This window comes from Strix aluco, chromosome 2, assembly GCF_031877795.1.
Source record: "Strix aluco isolate bStrAlu1 chromosome 2, bStrAlu1.hap1, whole genome shotgun sequence".
In the NCBI taxonomy this organism is placed as follows: domain Eukaryota; kingdom Metazoa; phylum Chordata; class Aves; order Strigiformes; family Strigidae; genus Strix; species Strix aluco.
This window is the reverse complement of record NC_133932.1, coordinates 120507593-120522392: the sequence shown is the minus strand read 5'-3', so window position 1 is coordinate 120522392 and position 14800 is coordinate 120507593. Positions and strand designations below refer to the sequence as shown.

The 14800-nt window shown below is 37.5% G+C and overlaps 1 protein-coding gene across 4 annotated transcripts in view; it reads right to left on the bottom strand.

Moving 5' to 3' along the window:
• The window catches only part of CWF19L2 (CWF19 like cell cycle control factor 2), a 91814-nt gene that overhangs the window by 74070 nt on the left and 2944 nt on the right, over nt 1–14800 (bottom strand). For 2 of the 4 annotated variants that reach the window (XM_074816145.1, XM_074816149.1), the window contains exons 2-4: nt 3332–3442; nt 2499–2618; nt 959–1066 (exon numbers count right to left, since the gene is read on the bottom strand). In XM_074816145.1, coding sequence (XP_074672246.1) covers nt 959–1066; nt 2499–2618; nt 3332–3442 — 339 coding nt within the window. Of the gene's footprint in view, nt 1–958; nt 1067–2498; nt 2619–3331; nt 3443–3590; nt 3692–14431; nt 14548–14800 lie in introns of all 4 variants that reach the window. The other 2 variants (XM_074816148.1, XM_074816147.1) reach the window with 2 other exon arrangements.

Here is a 14800-nt window from a genome sequence, read left to right as displayed (position 1 = left end):
CCCCCTCTTGTCTTCCCCCCCCCCCCCCCGCCCCTTGTCTCCCTCCCTCCTCCCTCCTTGTCTTCCCTCCCTCTTTTCTTCCCCCCCCTTCTCCCTCCCCCTTTTTTACAGTAAACCCTCTGGACTAGTTCAAGACTGGTCCCATGGTGCACTTTGAGAACATATCTTCTAATTTAGTTTAATCCAACAGGAAATGGATTTACATGCTCCAAGATTTCTTCATAATGTGAGCCAAAATACAAAAAGTTGGAATGACCAGGAGATTCCTTTCAAAAGCACACTTTTGGTCCAAAAACAGACAAGCCCAGGACACACATTATACAAGAAATGCTTGAAAAAAAACTGGTTTTGCAGTATAAATTATCATGACATACATAAGAATTTATATTTCATTACTTTATACTTTTCCAAGATAAATGTGATTCAAAGATCCTTTTTTATTTCTCTTAACAAGATGCACAAATTCAGAATGAGAAATACGGACTTTTTTCAGGAGTGGTATTAGACATTAAATTAAAAATCATCATTTTCACATATAAATATTGCTGCTGAAAGGTTCCACACTTCTCTTTCTTATACCTGTTTAACCACCACAGAAGCAAAAACTCATTCAACTGTAGAATAGGCACTGAAATTATGCAGAAAAAATAACATTTCTAGTCAAGTTTTTAAAACTGACCTCCAAGAAGATCAAGCTAAGTTGCTGGAGCCTGAAAACATCATGAAAGGAATTGGTGCTAGGCAACTTTAAGCATAGTGCCTTATTAAATACTAAGCAACTATTAGGTAGAGAATTCTTCCGATGAATGAAATGTAACATTTACCTAGCTAAATAAAGACATTTGTCTGTAAAATAGGTTTTGTGCAACATATTGCAAAAGAGCTGTCAAGAAACCTAAGCACGTTTCACATCTGGTCATGCTGAATTTATTTCTGAAGTAGTTATCAGACTGCTCACCTGCAGGGAGGGTTCTTTCCCAGCATCTGATTGCTTGTTGACCTTCCAAGCCTTTTCTGTGTTATCTGACTGTGACACATTTGACTCAACCCATTCAACTGAAGAATCCTAAAAATAGAGTTTAATGTAAAGAATAATAACACCTTAACATACTATTATATGTTGATAACATGCAGTACTTACCAAGAATATTGATAATCAAAATGGACCCTGACTAGCATTACTAATATAATAGTTTTTATTATTGTAAAATATTGATAATAAAAATAGAATATTGATATTCCCATAAGAGATTGTTCCTTCATGAGCAAAACATTCCACCATACTTCATGAGCACATCACAGAATGTAACACTAGTTCATACTGGAGGTTTATTAGCATTACACTGCTAAAGTTAAAACTGTCAGAATAAAAACAAAACCAAAACAAATTGGTTTTATGGCATGACAAAACCAAAATTTTTTAAAAAATCTATACTAATTCCTAAGTATGTTTTACATTAAAAAAGTAAAATCAGTAACAGTACAATATAAAGCACTATACAGGTTATCTCCTATTTTCATACCCAACTTCCTACACTTGCAGAGTACTGAGATTTTACACTTGAAGCAAATACAACTCCATTGAACAGAGTTCCTTTGCTATTTACACGAACATGTCATGGGAATAACAGATTTTGGATCGAAGGTATCAGCCAGGATTGTGTTGTATCCTAGGAATCACTGTTGTAATCTGAGGGGTTTTGATGACTCCCATGGGAAATGTGGGACATTTATGCCTTAGGTGACTTCCCACACTGAAAAGCACAGTTCACCTCTGATGTCAGTCCCTGGAAAATAAATCTCATTGTACTGCATGTTCCTTCACTCAATAAATGAGACTCTCTGAACAGAAAAAATCACAGCGCTATGTGAGTTGCACCAAAATGCTAGGAGGATGTTTTACACAATATGGCCAGAAAGCAGCACCCAGATTTCTCATGCAGTCTCTGTACTGTTTTGCCTTAATGTCAAGGCATTTATTTACAGATTGAAATGCACAAGTTTGAGCCTTCCTTCAGACCCACATACAACTCCCATGTTGTTGGAAGTTTCCATGGTTGAACATCCATGGAAAAAGGCAGTAGTAACTCATGCTTGAAATCAAAGTCAAGTCTTTGCAATTTTAGACACATTAATCTACATTATACCACTGACTACAGGGAACCTATGAATTTTTCCACCCCATGCTAGAATGAGGATTTTTTTCAATTCCTCTCTGCTGAAAAACTATAAATCCCTTAGGTCCAAATGAGTCAATTTGATATTATAAAAGCCACAAGCACTCACATCTTTTAAATTACATCTTTTAAATTGATGCTTTAAAAGCATCTTTTAAATTGATTAAATAGTATATTAAAAAGATAAACTTTACCACAGTTTTTTCAAACAGAAAATGGTAAGAATGAGTCTTAAATTTTACTAACCGTGTGTACCCACAGAGCCTAAGTGGTGCAGGCTTTAAAAATGTCACTTGAAGCATTTTAAAGTTTCTTACTTACTGAAGAACTGTCAAGTAAGTCATCCTTCTTTTCAGATTTTTGTTTTTTATTTTTCTTCTTTTCTTTCTTAGCTTTTTTTGAATGCTTATCCTTTTTCTTCTTTTTCTGCACAGAATGTTCCTACAAGTAAATTTTGTAAATGAGATCCAGTAAACCAAATCACCTACACACAAGAAAAACAATCACAACCTACTTACCAAACCACACTGAAAAAGGTAACACACACACAGCTGGACACAGCTACATTTTACTTCTACTACCCTCTCTCCCTTCCGTTGGGATGGGGGCAGGGAGGGCATGCCTTGCATCCATAATGAACTTTTCTTCCCCCTCCCAATATCTTCTTCACTGGAACTAAGGCAGTATAACTATACATAGAATGCCTTCTACACTACATTTATTTGGGTCAACTCTATTTCCTCGTGAATCACTGCATCATCAATACACACCTGTCCTTTGTTGAAATACCTGCACAGATTTCTACGCTAAAAGAACACAATATTCAGAGGTTCCATTAAGGCTTCTCCTGTGAATGACCACAAACAGGACTGCTACAAAGCCCTGGATCCTCCAGATTTATTCCCGTGGGACTATTCTTGTCTGGCAGTGCTTGCTCTTTTGCATTTGGTAGAAGTTAAAGCTGGCATTGAATGACAGAAATTTTTCCTCTTTGTGAGTAAAAGATTATTTCCACTTCAAAAAAGCTAATATCGAAGCATAAATTCAGAAATCGGGAGGTTTTTAAAGATCATCTTGAAGCTCTCAACGCCTTCTGTTCATACGAACATACTGTAAAGCTAACAACACAATTCAGTAATTTACAGTTCCGTCACCTTTTCCAGTTGTTCCACACGTTCATTCACATCATCAAGCATCCACGTATCTTCACCTCGTAGATGCTTTAACAGCTTGTGCCTCTGCTCCTTTTTATAACTAATTTTGGCCTAAGACAAAGAAAAAAAATAACCAGGAAGAGTTCAGAAGCATTTACTTACAGACACACCTTTAAGTCACACTGACACAACCATACACAATGTTGAGAACAGTTCTTGAGAACTTTTCTTTTTAGAGAACTGCAGTAAAAATACTTACAGATTACATGTCAAAGGTGAAATTCAGCTAACACATTATGCACCCTCCTTCATCAAGCTACAGCTTTGCAGCTCCTCTAGCACTGATTTCATCCTATCATCCTAAACAAGTGACACAAAGACATTCAACATCCATTCTTCATTGAGAAGTCTTCTGTTCTTACAACATTTATGAACTGCATATGATGGACGTCTGATTTTCTATTTCAAAATATTCTCTGGGCAATTACTCCACTACAAAGCACAACTCACTATTTGTTAACCTGAGAAGTTAGCAAGCCTATCTTTGTGCACATTCAGCTTTGAAAATACCTCAGCCAGGTGCAAAAGCTGGAACTGCAGAAGTCCATGCTCTCAAGGAGTATACAAGTGTTTAAAGATTAGCATTTTGGGCTGCAGAATGTTCTTCCCTTTCTGATTATGGTGATAAAACTAGAAATACTTTTACTACTACTTCTGAAAAAATAATAATCACTGAAGACAGTTTCAATTCCTGAAAAGGATTTTTACAAACTACATCAATAAAATAACATTTTCAGCCTCTGAAGTTCCCTCTATTACTTTCGGCAGAAACATGATTTTCACAAATAAGTTTACTTAAATATAACTTGCCATTAGAAAACCCTTTATCCCAAAGTGGAATATATCAAAACACCTGATTAAACAGAAGGGAAGTTATTTTGTATTATTACCACCCTAATTTTGTATGAGATAAAGTCTTGAAAGTTTGAGCTTGCTTTTGGTTTTTTGTTTGTGGGTTGTTTTTTTTTAAGTAACTAAAGTCAAACCAAACACTAAGGGTGGAATTTGGTTTTCATCCTGAAACACTGAGTTTTACCAGAAAGTGTTTTCAATCATAAACCAAGAGATTGCATGCAAGTTTAAAAGAGACCATATTTAAAAATATTGATATTTAAAAAAAAAAAAAAAAATCCTCAGGATATTAGACAACCAGTTGAAGTCTCATCTCCTGGTCAGCTATTAGTTCTCTGTAACAAACTCCAGATACAAGGTTGTGCACTACACAAGACAGTAACCTCCCTACCATGAGCCAGTTTCTCTTTTTTGATGCAGCCAAGAAGGAAATCTGCAGCTTTTGTACTGATAGACAACAAGGCTTGCAGGAGGATGACCAGTATACCATAAGGGTTCAATGAACAGAAATACATGCTGAAAATAAGATTAAAAGTTTTTTTTTTAAAAAAAAGCTAACTCATAAGGTAGGAGTACTGTTGTATTTTTTAACATTAGCAATATTGAAAATGGCACAAAGAACAAAAAAACCCAAATCAAAATACTACACATCTGTGCCCAAACACAGCTACCTTTTAAACCTTCCATCATCCACTTTCTTAGAAGCCCCAGGTGATACTTTCTAATAAACTTAAATGCAAGCAAAGCAAGGCCGCTACCCAGACTTCTTAATTTTAAAAGAAGGAACTTTGCAAAACCAAAAAAAAGTTTAAGTCAGCTCGAATCAAGAGGTCAAGACTGGGACTTCGACCTCTAGAATGACACCCACAGTCTACAAGGGTGAATGTTACATCTTAAAATTCAAAAGGCAGGGATAAAGAAAGAATGAGTTAAGAGCACATTGAGACATTTATTCCAATATCAAAACAGTTTTCCAGTTTATAAATAAAAAAGAACAATAAGCAGGACTATAATTCAGTAAGAGTGAAATAGCTGTTAAGCATAACATAGGGACATCAAAACCACCCAGGACTCCAAAAAATGCAGGTATGTTTCCTGCTACCTCTCTGTGATCCAGAGAGCTCACTGGCTAACCCTGGCCACCCCTGAGACATCTATCCATCTGGGAAAATACCCTTGAAAGTTAATGCAGAAATCACTGATTGATATTTTCTGTTCTAGTCCATACAGACAACAACGGCCCTTTGTCTTAAAAATATATTCATCTGACTAAAATAAAGTAAATAAGCATGCCACATTCATGGACAAGTGAAGGGTAATAACCTCAGCTATGCAACTCACAAACTGTCTACAAGCCACACATACTAAAAACTTAAGCTTATAACTGAACAGAGATGAAACAGTGGAGATAAAGGGAACTTGAATATAGTTCTAGATGTGAAAAACACAACAAAAACAGTCTCTAAACTTGTTTGCTCCACAAGTAAACATGAAACATGTTGCCAAGGTTTAAACTGGGAAAAGGATAGGCTTTCTGCATACTCCATTTCACTTTCGGTTGAGAAAGACCTGCTGCTAGAGTCAACAGTTCCCTTCCACCTCTTTAGCAGCTCTTGGGCATATAAATCTATGAACACCTCAAATTAAGGTCAATCAAGATCAGCTTGTCAACATGTCTTCATTTAATATACTCTCTGCCTGTCTAGGAAGATTTAGCCTCTTACCCTTCTCTATAATAACAGGTATATTTTAACTAAAATTTCCTTCATATTACTGAAGTTACAAATATACATTGCATAGAATGAAGTTAACATTATAAATAAGGTACTAAAGGACCTCTTATACTTTTTATTAGATCTAAGAACAAACAGAAAAAATACAGGCAAGTATTTAACTAATTGAGATACATGATCCTAATACAAGAGGTGGATCATCGTTTTGGCTAAAGTATACAAATATATATTCAGAACACAGAATGACTAGAAATCATCATCAAACTACAGACTGTTGTCTCCTGAATACTAAATGAAACAGGATTGGGCAAGATTAATGTGTAGTGGCAATATGACCAGACTTAAGAAGAGAGACAAACAAAAGCATCAGGTAAAAGTTTTTTTCTTCTTAGACGAAGATACAAAATATAGAAGATTCTCAACAATATCTGTATGTAAAATAAAAATGAGAAAGCTGCCTAGAAATCTAAAAAGATAAAAGAAGTTGCATTTTCACCTAAATTATCATTTTAACATTAGACTAGAAAGTTAAGAGCAATACCCTCTGCTCCTTTCTATCTCTAAAAACTATCTAGCTCCCTCTACCACCAAATTGCAATATTCATTTTTACTGTTGGTGAAGGCTTTCCCCTCACACAATTATTTCAAGTTGGGGGCAGGAGGAAAATCTGTCTACACTACTTTATTAGCTTCAAACCTTACCTTTGTAGTCTACTTATCTTTTATAATGATGTTGGGCTTACTAGCAGCTTATAAAACGTAGAAAAGGAAGAAAAGCTAGTTATTTCCCCCATCAGACTTACCGTTCTATGCTGTGAAAGCCAACTCTAATAGTGTCACATCTCTCAACCCACAGGAGTTCAAGCATTTAATTCACATTAAGGTTCATTAATACTTTATGATACCACAAAAATATCCCACAATTTATCCTTTCCCCTTTACAAATGAGTACTTAACATTAGGTACATTTTAGGTCACCACTGCAATATTTTTAAGTTTTTTTCTCCATAAATATACAAAGCTACATTTCTGAAATACCTCTATTTCAAAGTAATGCATTAATTATGCAAATGACAGTGCATGCTACACACAAACAGGGAGGTCCATTACAAGCAACAACCTGTCAAGAAGGGCAAGCATGATGCCACATTACATACTTCTGCGACACCCTAATAAAGTTGCTCATAGTCTCCTTTGCAACAAGCACAAGGTGAAGTACAGTGCTGGCAAAGCGCTCTGAAAGAGCTGCTGGTAAAGTGCTATAAAAACAATAATTACTCCACAGCACTACGTTAGCAATGTTTGCCAAGGAGAACAGAGACAACAAGCAGGCCAAAGGGTCTTAGATTTTACAGCCCCATCTGAATGAGGAAGGAAATCAAGGTCAGGGAAAGTGCTCTCTGGTTTTCATTAGGCAGATCATTAAGGTAAGCCTGCATGGTTGCTGACAACAGTATCTGTGAAATAAAGAATAAAACTTGCTCCAAACAGCCTGTAATATGCTGCAGACAAACACCAAAAGTTGTAAAAATTACACCATGCCACCCCAGGAAGAAGCAGAAAAGATGAAAGTCACTGCCAACAGTCAAGGTCTAGGTCGCACAGTAAATGGAGGTTGTTACACGACAGTGTCCCAAAGGTGTCCATAGGGGATGGAGGGATGTCACCTAGGGAGGGAGGCTAAAACACTTCCTCCCCAGCTCACAGAAACCCTGACCAACACTCTTTCTTGACCCCAAGTCTATTTATCATTTCAGCTCTCACCAAGGCCAGAGAAAATTTTCCATACTTCTAGAGACCATGCAATTTCCAATCTTTTAACTGTGGTCAACCTCTAGTTCTTTAGATGACCATCACCACCATTCAATAGCCAACTTCTCCATCCAAAAGAAGAAAAAATCCCTTTTTCTCCAACAAGCTACCAGATGAAACTTTACAGCACAACACCAGATCAATACAGTGTGACAAAAACATGCAACACAGAGCAACTGCTAAGCTGCTCTAATGGCTACCTGCCACTGCAGGGCAGGGCTCCATTCCCCTACCTGACCTCTCCACACTCCTCCTCGCATGTTCCACCAGCTTCCCTGCAGAGGCCTGTCCCTGCACTCCGGCCTCAGGGGAAGCCACTTCAAGGACCACCCTGACACAGAATGAATCCCACCAACAGCAGGGTGCAGCTTCCTGCAGATCAAGGTTCCGAGCTGCCCCTCTGGCAAAGCCATCAAGGCTACCAGTTTAAGCACATGGGAGGAGGGAAAAAATGTGCACTTTGGGGAGGGTGAAGTGTGGAAAATACTCCTTTCAGCAACAGCTTTCTGCTAGACAAGTTCAAAAGATCTAACAGTCCTTCAGACATCAACATAAGGCACCCAAAATCTAAACAATGATCTTTTCTTTCTAATTTCAGGACAACCTTGCATCCTGTCATACAAACTATTCCACTCATTTACCAGTTCTGATATTCAGCTATCACAAAAGGTTACTGTGGCCTGTATTACCCTGCCAGCTTCCATCACCCCAAAGCTCAGGGCTGGAGAGCCCTGGTTATATAAGTGCTTACCTTGAGGAAACCTGAACATACCCTTCCTTGCTGTTCTGATGCTCTATCTGAATAACACATTTATTTTCATGAATGCTTAGACTATTTTTCTACCCTCTGTTATAAGTAAATTCTCAAATTGATGTGAGACAGGGCCAATAAAAATTCCAATTGTTTATTTAGCAAGCGGCAACAAGCAAAACAGCGCTGAGCGGCCGGGGAGTTCAACTCCACCAACGGCGCGCACTTTCGAAGTTTTTTCGTCTTGCTTATGTGTTACAAAGTGATGTATATTAATGAAACTCTTATATATATTCATAATCTATCCCCGCCTACCCCCGCTTCATATTTTAATGATGTTTCCTCCTACTCGCGTCTGTGCAGTAAACTTCAACAGAACAGTTCTGGGCGGTGGTCGCAGAGTCCTGAGTAGTGGTCGATAGATGAAGTATCTCCTCTTCCTCACCACTGAACTTTTCACCCCAAGGTTCTGCGCAGCCTCCATAGTTCTCTGACATGTCTCTGCATGCCTCTTGTCTCTACATGTCTCTGTTAAAGCTCTGATAAGGATGCACCACTATATCTTCTACCTACCCCCTACACAGCCTTGATTTATTATGTTAGTTCAGCTAAGCGCTTGCTGTTAGTCGGTTAGTTTTATACAATGTAGCAATATTAGCTTTACATAGCTCATGTGGTGATTTACTTCTCCGTTGTTTTAACTGAATTTGATGAATAAATAGTTTACTATCTATCACACCCTCAATATTCCAATTATTGTTACAACCACAAAGCTTTCCCAAGAAGGACAGCAGCGGAAACACAAGAAGGGGCTCAGCTTCCACCCCGACTTGCCAAATCACAACTGAGTCAGAGTGCTGCCTGCACCTCCACCTCCTCCAGACACAGCCGCGCCAGCAGGAAATGTCACTGCTCTTTGTCATTTTCACCTGCCAAAAGGCATAGAAGACAGTCCACTGAAACGACCATCACTTAAATAATTTAAGCTTCTTGTGATCAATAACCATGACAGAACAGGCAGATGTGATTTAAAGAGCAGACTGTAGGTGGTGTCAACCTTCAGTCAGAAACATCTGGGAGGCAGTAACTGTTTCTGCTGGTACAGCTGCAGACACAACAGATAAACAGATGCACTACAGTAACTACTACTGCTAGGAAAGTGTGGGCAGATACTTCATGTTAATGTAGGACCTCTCCAATCCTGTGGCAGACCTAGCTCTAAAGGAAGGACTTGGAGAATATAGCAATGAAGACATGTGTCTTCATCACTCGCCTTCTAAAATGACCTGTTAAATCAAAGACATTGCTTGCAAAAATGCATATAGAGGTGCTTTGTCAAAAGTCTGAAAACGTTTTGTGAAAAGGCAGTATTCGTTTCTCAGTGCTGTTACTCTCCTAATATCACTCGAAGATTTGAGTATAGTAATACTGACATGCTTATTTCCTTCCACAGAGACAGTCAGGGATGTAACACTTCATAAAGGCTTTAAAAGGGAAAGAATAAAAAGGAGGTGCTTAGTATTACAGCACAGAAGCAACTTCCAACAAATAACAGCTCTATAACCCCTAACAGTTTTACATTTTGCTATTAATTTCTGTCTAAGGAGAAATTTCTATAATTTTCCACTGAAAACCGAAGTGTAAAATACTGCCAAAGCGTTCCATCACCTCAGGAAGTACTAACCACTGCAACAACCCAATGGTTAGACTTTAATGAGGAAATACCTGATCATACTTTACCAGGAAAACCTGCTGATTTCACAGCTTGTTTAGAGCCCACATACAGTGAACTCAGTGATATTGTTACACATTGGAGTTTTTTTAAGTTTTAGGTTGTATTATCAAAGAAAATAAATCAAAAAATGTAAAACAAAGGTAGAGGTCTATGTCAAAAGCATCAAACAAGATGCTTCCAAAAATAATGGCTTGCACATCTCAAATCAATTTTTTCAGAAACCTAAATAAGTAAAACTAAACACACAATTTTTAGTCTGTGCTATGAACCTGTTTCAAGGTATCATTTTATTTACATTGTTTCAAGAATATATCTTACTTGTTTGAAATACTGAGTGAGGTCTTACTTACCTACACTTAACTTTTTTTTTTAATCAATATGTACTGCTATCAAGAGAAACTTGTAATCTATCACTAATCCTTAACAATTAAAAGACAGGATTTTCTGCAGAAGCAATGGTCAAATCACATCACCCTCAGAGACCAAAGAGTGAAAGAACTCAAAGTACATGAAAAAAAACAAGTAACAGAAGAGCAACCCTGAAGTACAGAAATACCATGTCATAGGACAGATGCAAGAATAATTCAAAATTGAATTATTGCTAGTTTTTACAAAAAAAAAAAAAAAAGCAGCATTCATGTCTAGGAAAATTATACATCCCTGCACTTACCAAAACACCCATCAGATTATTTTCTCATTCTAAACTTGCAAGGTAAAACAGTAGTGTCATGAACTATCGCACTCATCAAAACAAGACGCTATTTCTGGAACTTAATAACAATTTGCACATCAACACTTAATTATTTGATTACTGATCATTATCATAAACATTACCAGCTGCCGGGTTTTACCAATGCACTTGGGAGGACAGACTACACAAATAAAAGAATACATGTCCGAAATTTAAAAGAGAAATCTCAATCAATGAGCTGGGTGGTATTTTAATTCTTCAAAAGAAGTGTAAGTTCATAACCGGCAAAACACATGAAACAGCAAATAAATTAACAAGAAGCAATGTCTTCTGTTCAGCTTCTTTTACAAGTTGCTAAAGAAATCTATAACTCTTTCAAAATCTAGTATATATTTAATCTCTTGATTATTGTGGATGTGGAATCTGCAACAGTGAACTAATACCAGATTCTTCTACTGAGCTGATTTGGGGAGAATTACCTCTGAAGAGATAGTGAAGGTTCTCTCAGACTCTTCACTGTCCTGACTATCAAGACCAGAGTTAAAGAGCTCCCTTTTTATCTTAGCCCCAACTACATACTCTATAGAACAGAAGACAGACTAATTTCCACTATTTTATAACTAAGAGCTCCTTAAGGTGAGTTGGTTGAACATCTCATCTTTCCAGAAACAGAAGTGCTGAAGTACAGTCATTTCTGCAGACTTCTTGGATTATCAGAAGCAAAGACCTACGCAGCTTCCCAAGTGTCTTTCCCAAAGCAAAAAGCAGGAGCTTCCAAGATCTTGATTAAGTTAGCCACAAGTGAAAAGTCCCTGTGCAACTCATTTTTTTTTTTTTTTTGCCTTTGCAAGCAAGACAGTCAAAATGCACTGAGATAAAGACTTGCAGTAGTTTTCTCCCAGTCCTCTTCCACCACTACAGCAGCATGCAGTCTAACCACAAAGTAACCTAAGCAGAGAAAATCAATACACATACATATTTTAATGAACAGATACATCTTTAGGAGTTCATAAATGTCAGAAATACTTCATTTTCTTCAAATGAGGACTGGTTTTCCTTCCCCAGTAAGAAGTAGTGTAGCAAAAAAACCCTACCAAATAATTTGCCATTTGCAACTTCTTTTCCTGCATAAAATTTCAGGCAGAGTACCCCCAAGGAGAGGTTAGTTTTTTCATTTGTCTGTCCTCTGCTTTATTCTTTTCCTGAACAGACAGAGGAAAAGAATGATTTTCACGCCTGCTCGTGACAAAACCTTTTTTTAACTGAATTCAAATAGTTTATTAAGAAAAGTTCAAAACATAGAAAACAAAAATGGAGTTCAAACTTAGCTAAGTACTGACTGTTGCTAGATGTGGGATACTTAATAAGGACAACATCAATTACTTAAGCTAAATATAGAAGATTTAGCCACTTTATCAAATGCTGTTTTAAATGGTACTACATCACCACATCTGAAGTACTACTACATATTACATATATATCTATATTCTATATAAATATATAGATCTCTAACTATATCCTATATAAAATATATATACACACACATATTCACCTCCAGGCTTTGTTCAAGTTGCAGTGTGGCTCAACTTCAAGGAAGACAGAACTGTTATTCTGTCAGCAAAAAAGTGGCAGCAAGTCAGTTCCACTTTTGAAAAGCAGACAGCAGAGCAGAGTACTGACATGGCAACTACGACATCCTCATCCTCATGCTTCCATGTCACAGAATGCTGAGTTGATTTTGCACAGAAATAACAGAGTAGCTACAAGAGAGGTCTTAAAAATGTTGCCATTTTACATAGATTAATGTTACCTTATTCAGTCCATAAACAGGAAGAGGAAACATGCAATGAGTTTTTTTTAAAAAGTTTCATTCCTGAATTTCTCTATCAGACAAAACAGGGATAAAGGAAACTCTATAGCCTCCTTTGTCCCACATCAACTTGAATAGGAAGGATAAAATGCTTATTATACCCTTTTGCTAACACATTCTAAAACTCTGGTGCAGAAACAGCAGGTGGGAGGGCAACTACCAACCTTCAGCATGTCCTCTCCTTACCTCAACTTTAGTTCTTACTGCAAGGAAGATAAATAGTTCAAGGACATACATATGAACACGGCAATTCCACAAGCAACAGCAACAAAAAACATCTGATCATTAATGTACATCTCAGCACTACCCAATGCACCCAAGAGAATCCCTGAAAGTCATGGAGTCTGACTTAGCTTTAGGTTGCTTGGAAGTGGAGAGGTAACACCACCAAAAAATAACAGACTTCAGAATGTGCACTTCCTGTAAGAAGCTGAAAAATCATAATGCAAAAGTTTCTCAATGGCCATATAGCGACCAAGCACCTCTAATGGTTAAATCCTGTAGAAAACAATGTCACTGTCTCAAGACCCTTCCCTACACTCCACAACAAAAGAGACTTGTAAAACCATAGTGCCTAGTATTTCACAAATTATACTCCATCCTGCTGCCCTGCATTGAATTTCTCAGCAGTCTATCATTCTCAAAACTGAGAATCTAAGCTAGTATCCCAACTGAAAAACATCCAGTAATGTCCAGGGAAGCTGATGAAAGTGGATACAGGGTTAAGCCCAAAGTAAGACATCTCCAAAATATTCCTGTATCCTCCAGCAATTTGAGGCAGCTTGTCAATCAATAACTTTCAACATATATTTTTGCTTTTAGGCCATTCTTGTCTGGGTAGAAGTGAGGTGTCAGTAATTGCAACATGCCATACAAGAGGCCCTACAAGTTCTCTGTGCATCATCTGAAAGTTCATTGCTTTTTTCTGCGCTGAGCTGGCTACCTGCATATCCCTTAATACAGCCTAGTTTTGTGTTGAAAGAAGCAGCAGATAGCAATTCTCTACTCCCTTCTCCATATCACTTATGATTTTACAGACCTCTCTCATCAACTTTTCTCAGCCTATTTTTCCCCATCTCAAAACCTTTAGTCTCCCCGGACAGTCTGTACCAAGATCATCTCTGACACCTTTCTTCCCACCTTCTCCAAGCCTATTCAGTTCTTCTTGAGATGCTGGGACCAGGACTGCATACACTATTCAATATTATACAGAAATCAGTAACATTTCTGTGTAATCATTTCTTTTGTTCGTTGTTCCTCTCCCAGTAACTTCTAGCTTTTGTCTCAGCAATGATGTAGCATCTCTATAGAGCTATTTACTCCCCAGTTGTTAGTCTTGAGTGGCAAAAAGGCAACTCTGAGCCCACTGTTGTATACAGAAAATTAGGGTTGCCTTCCCCCGGAAAATTAGGGTTGTGCACTTGGTTTTATTTAGTATTGCACAAAAGTTGCAGATATGTTTTTAAGATTTCCATCTAGGAGTAGTCTGTATTCATGGCATTCTAAAAACATGCTGAACAATGCAACGACGGTCTGTTTCTTGTTCAAAGCAAAGAAAAAAATTCACAAAATTCAACACAGATCCTATATACATACCTTATAATACAGCACATCTTATTGATAAGAAAACATAGCAGATTTAGTTTCATTCTAAAATCTCCAAACCAATTTTTCTAATCATCTTCAACAAGGCTGATGAACAGCATCTAAACCTACAAGAACATATTAACACTGAGAGTTAGGACCTGTGAAGCTACATTACCATCAAAGACCTCCTGAGACATATCCTAACAGTAAGAAGCCTTCACTCAAGATACCATGCTTTCTAGCACCAACTCAAACTCTGCTAAAACCAACCTTCGCCCCTTTTCCCCTCATATCCTCTGTCCAAGTAAGTGCTCTTATTCCCAACTTCAACCTTTTCTCTATCAGAATAGCTTTGGCTCATTGCTGTAACGTTTCTCC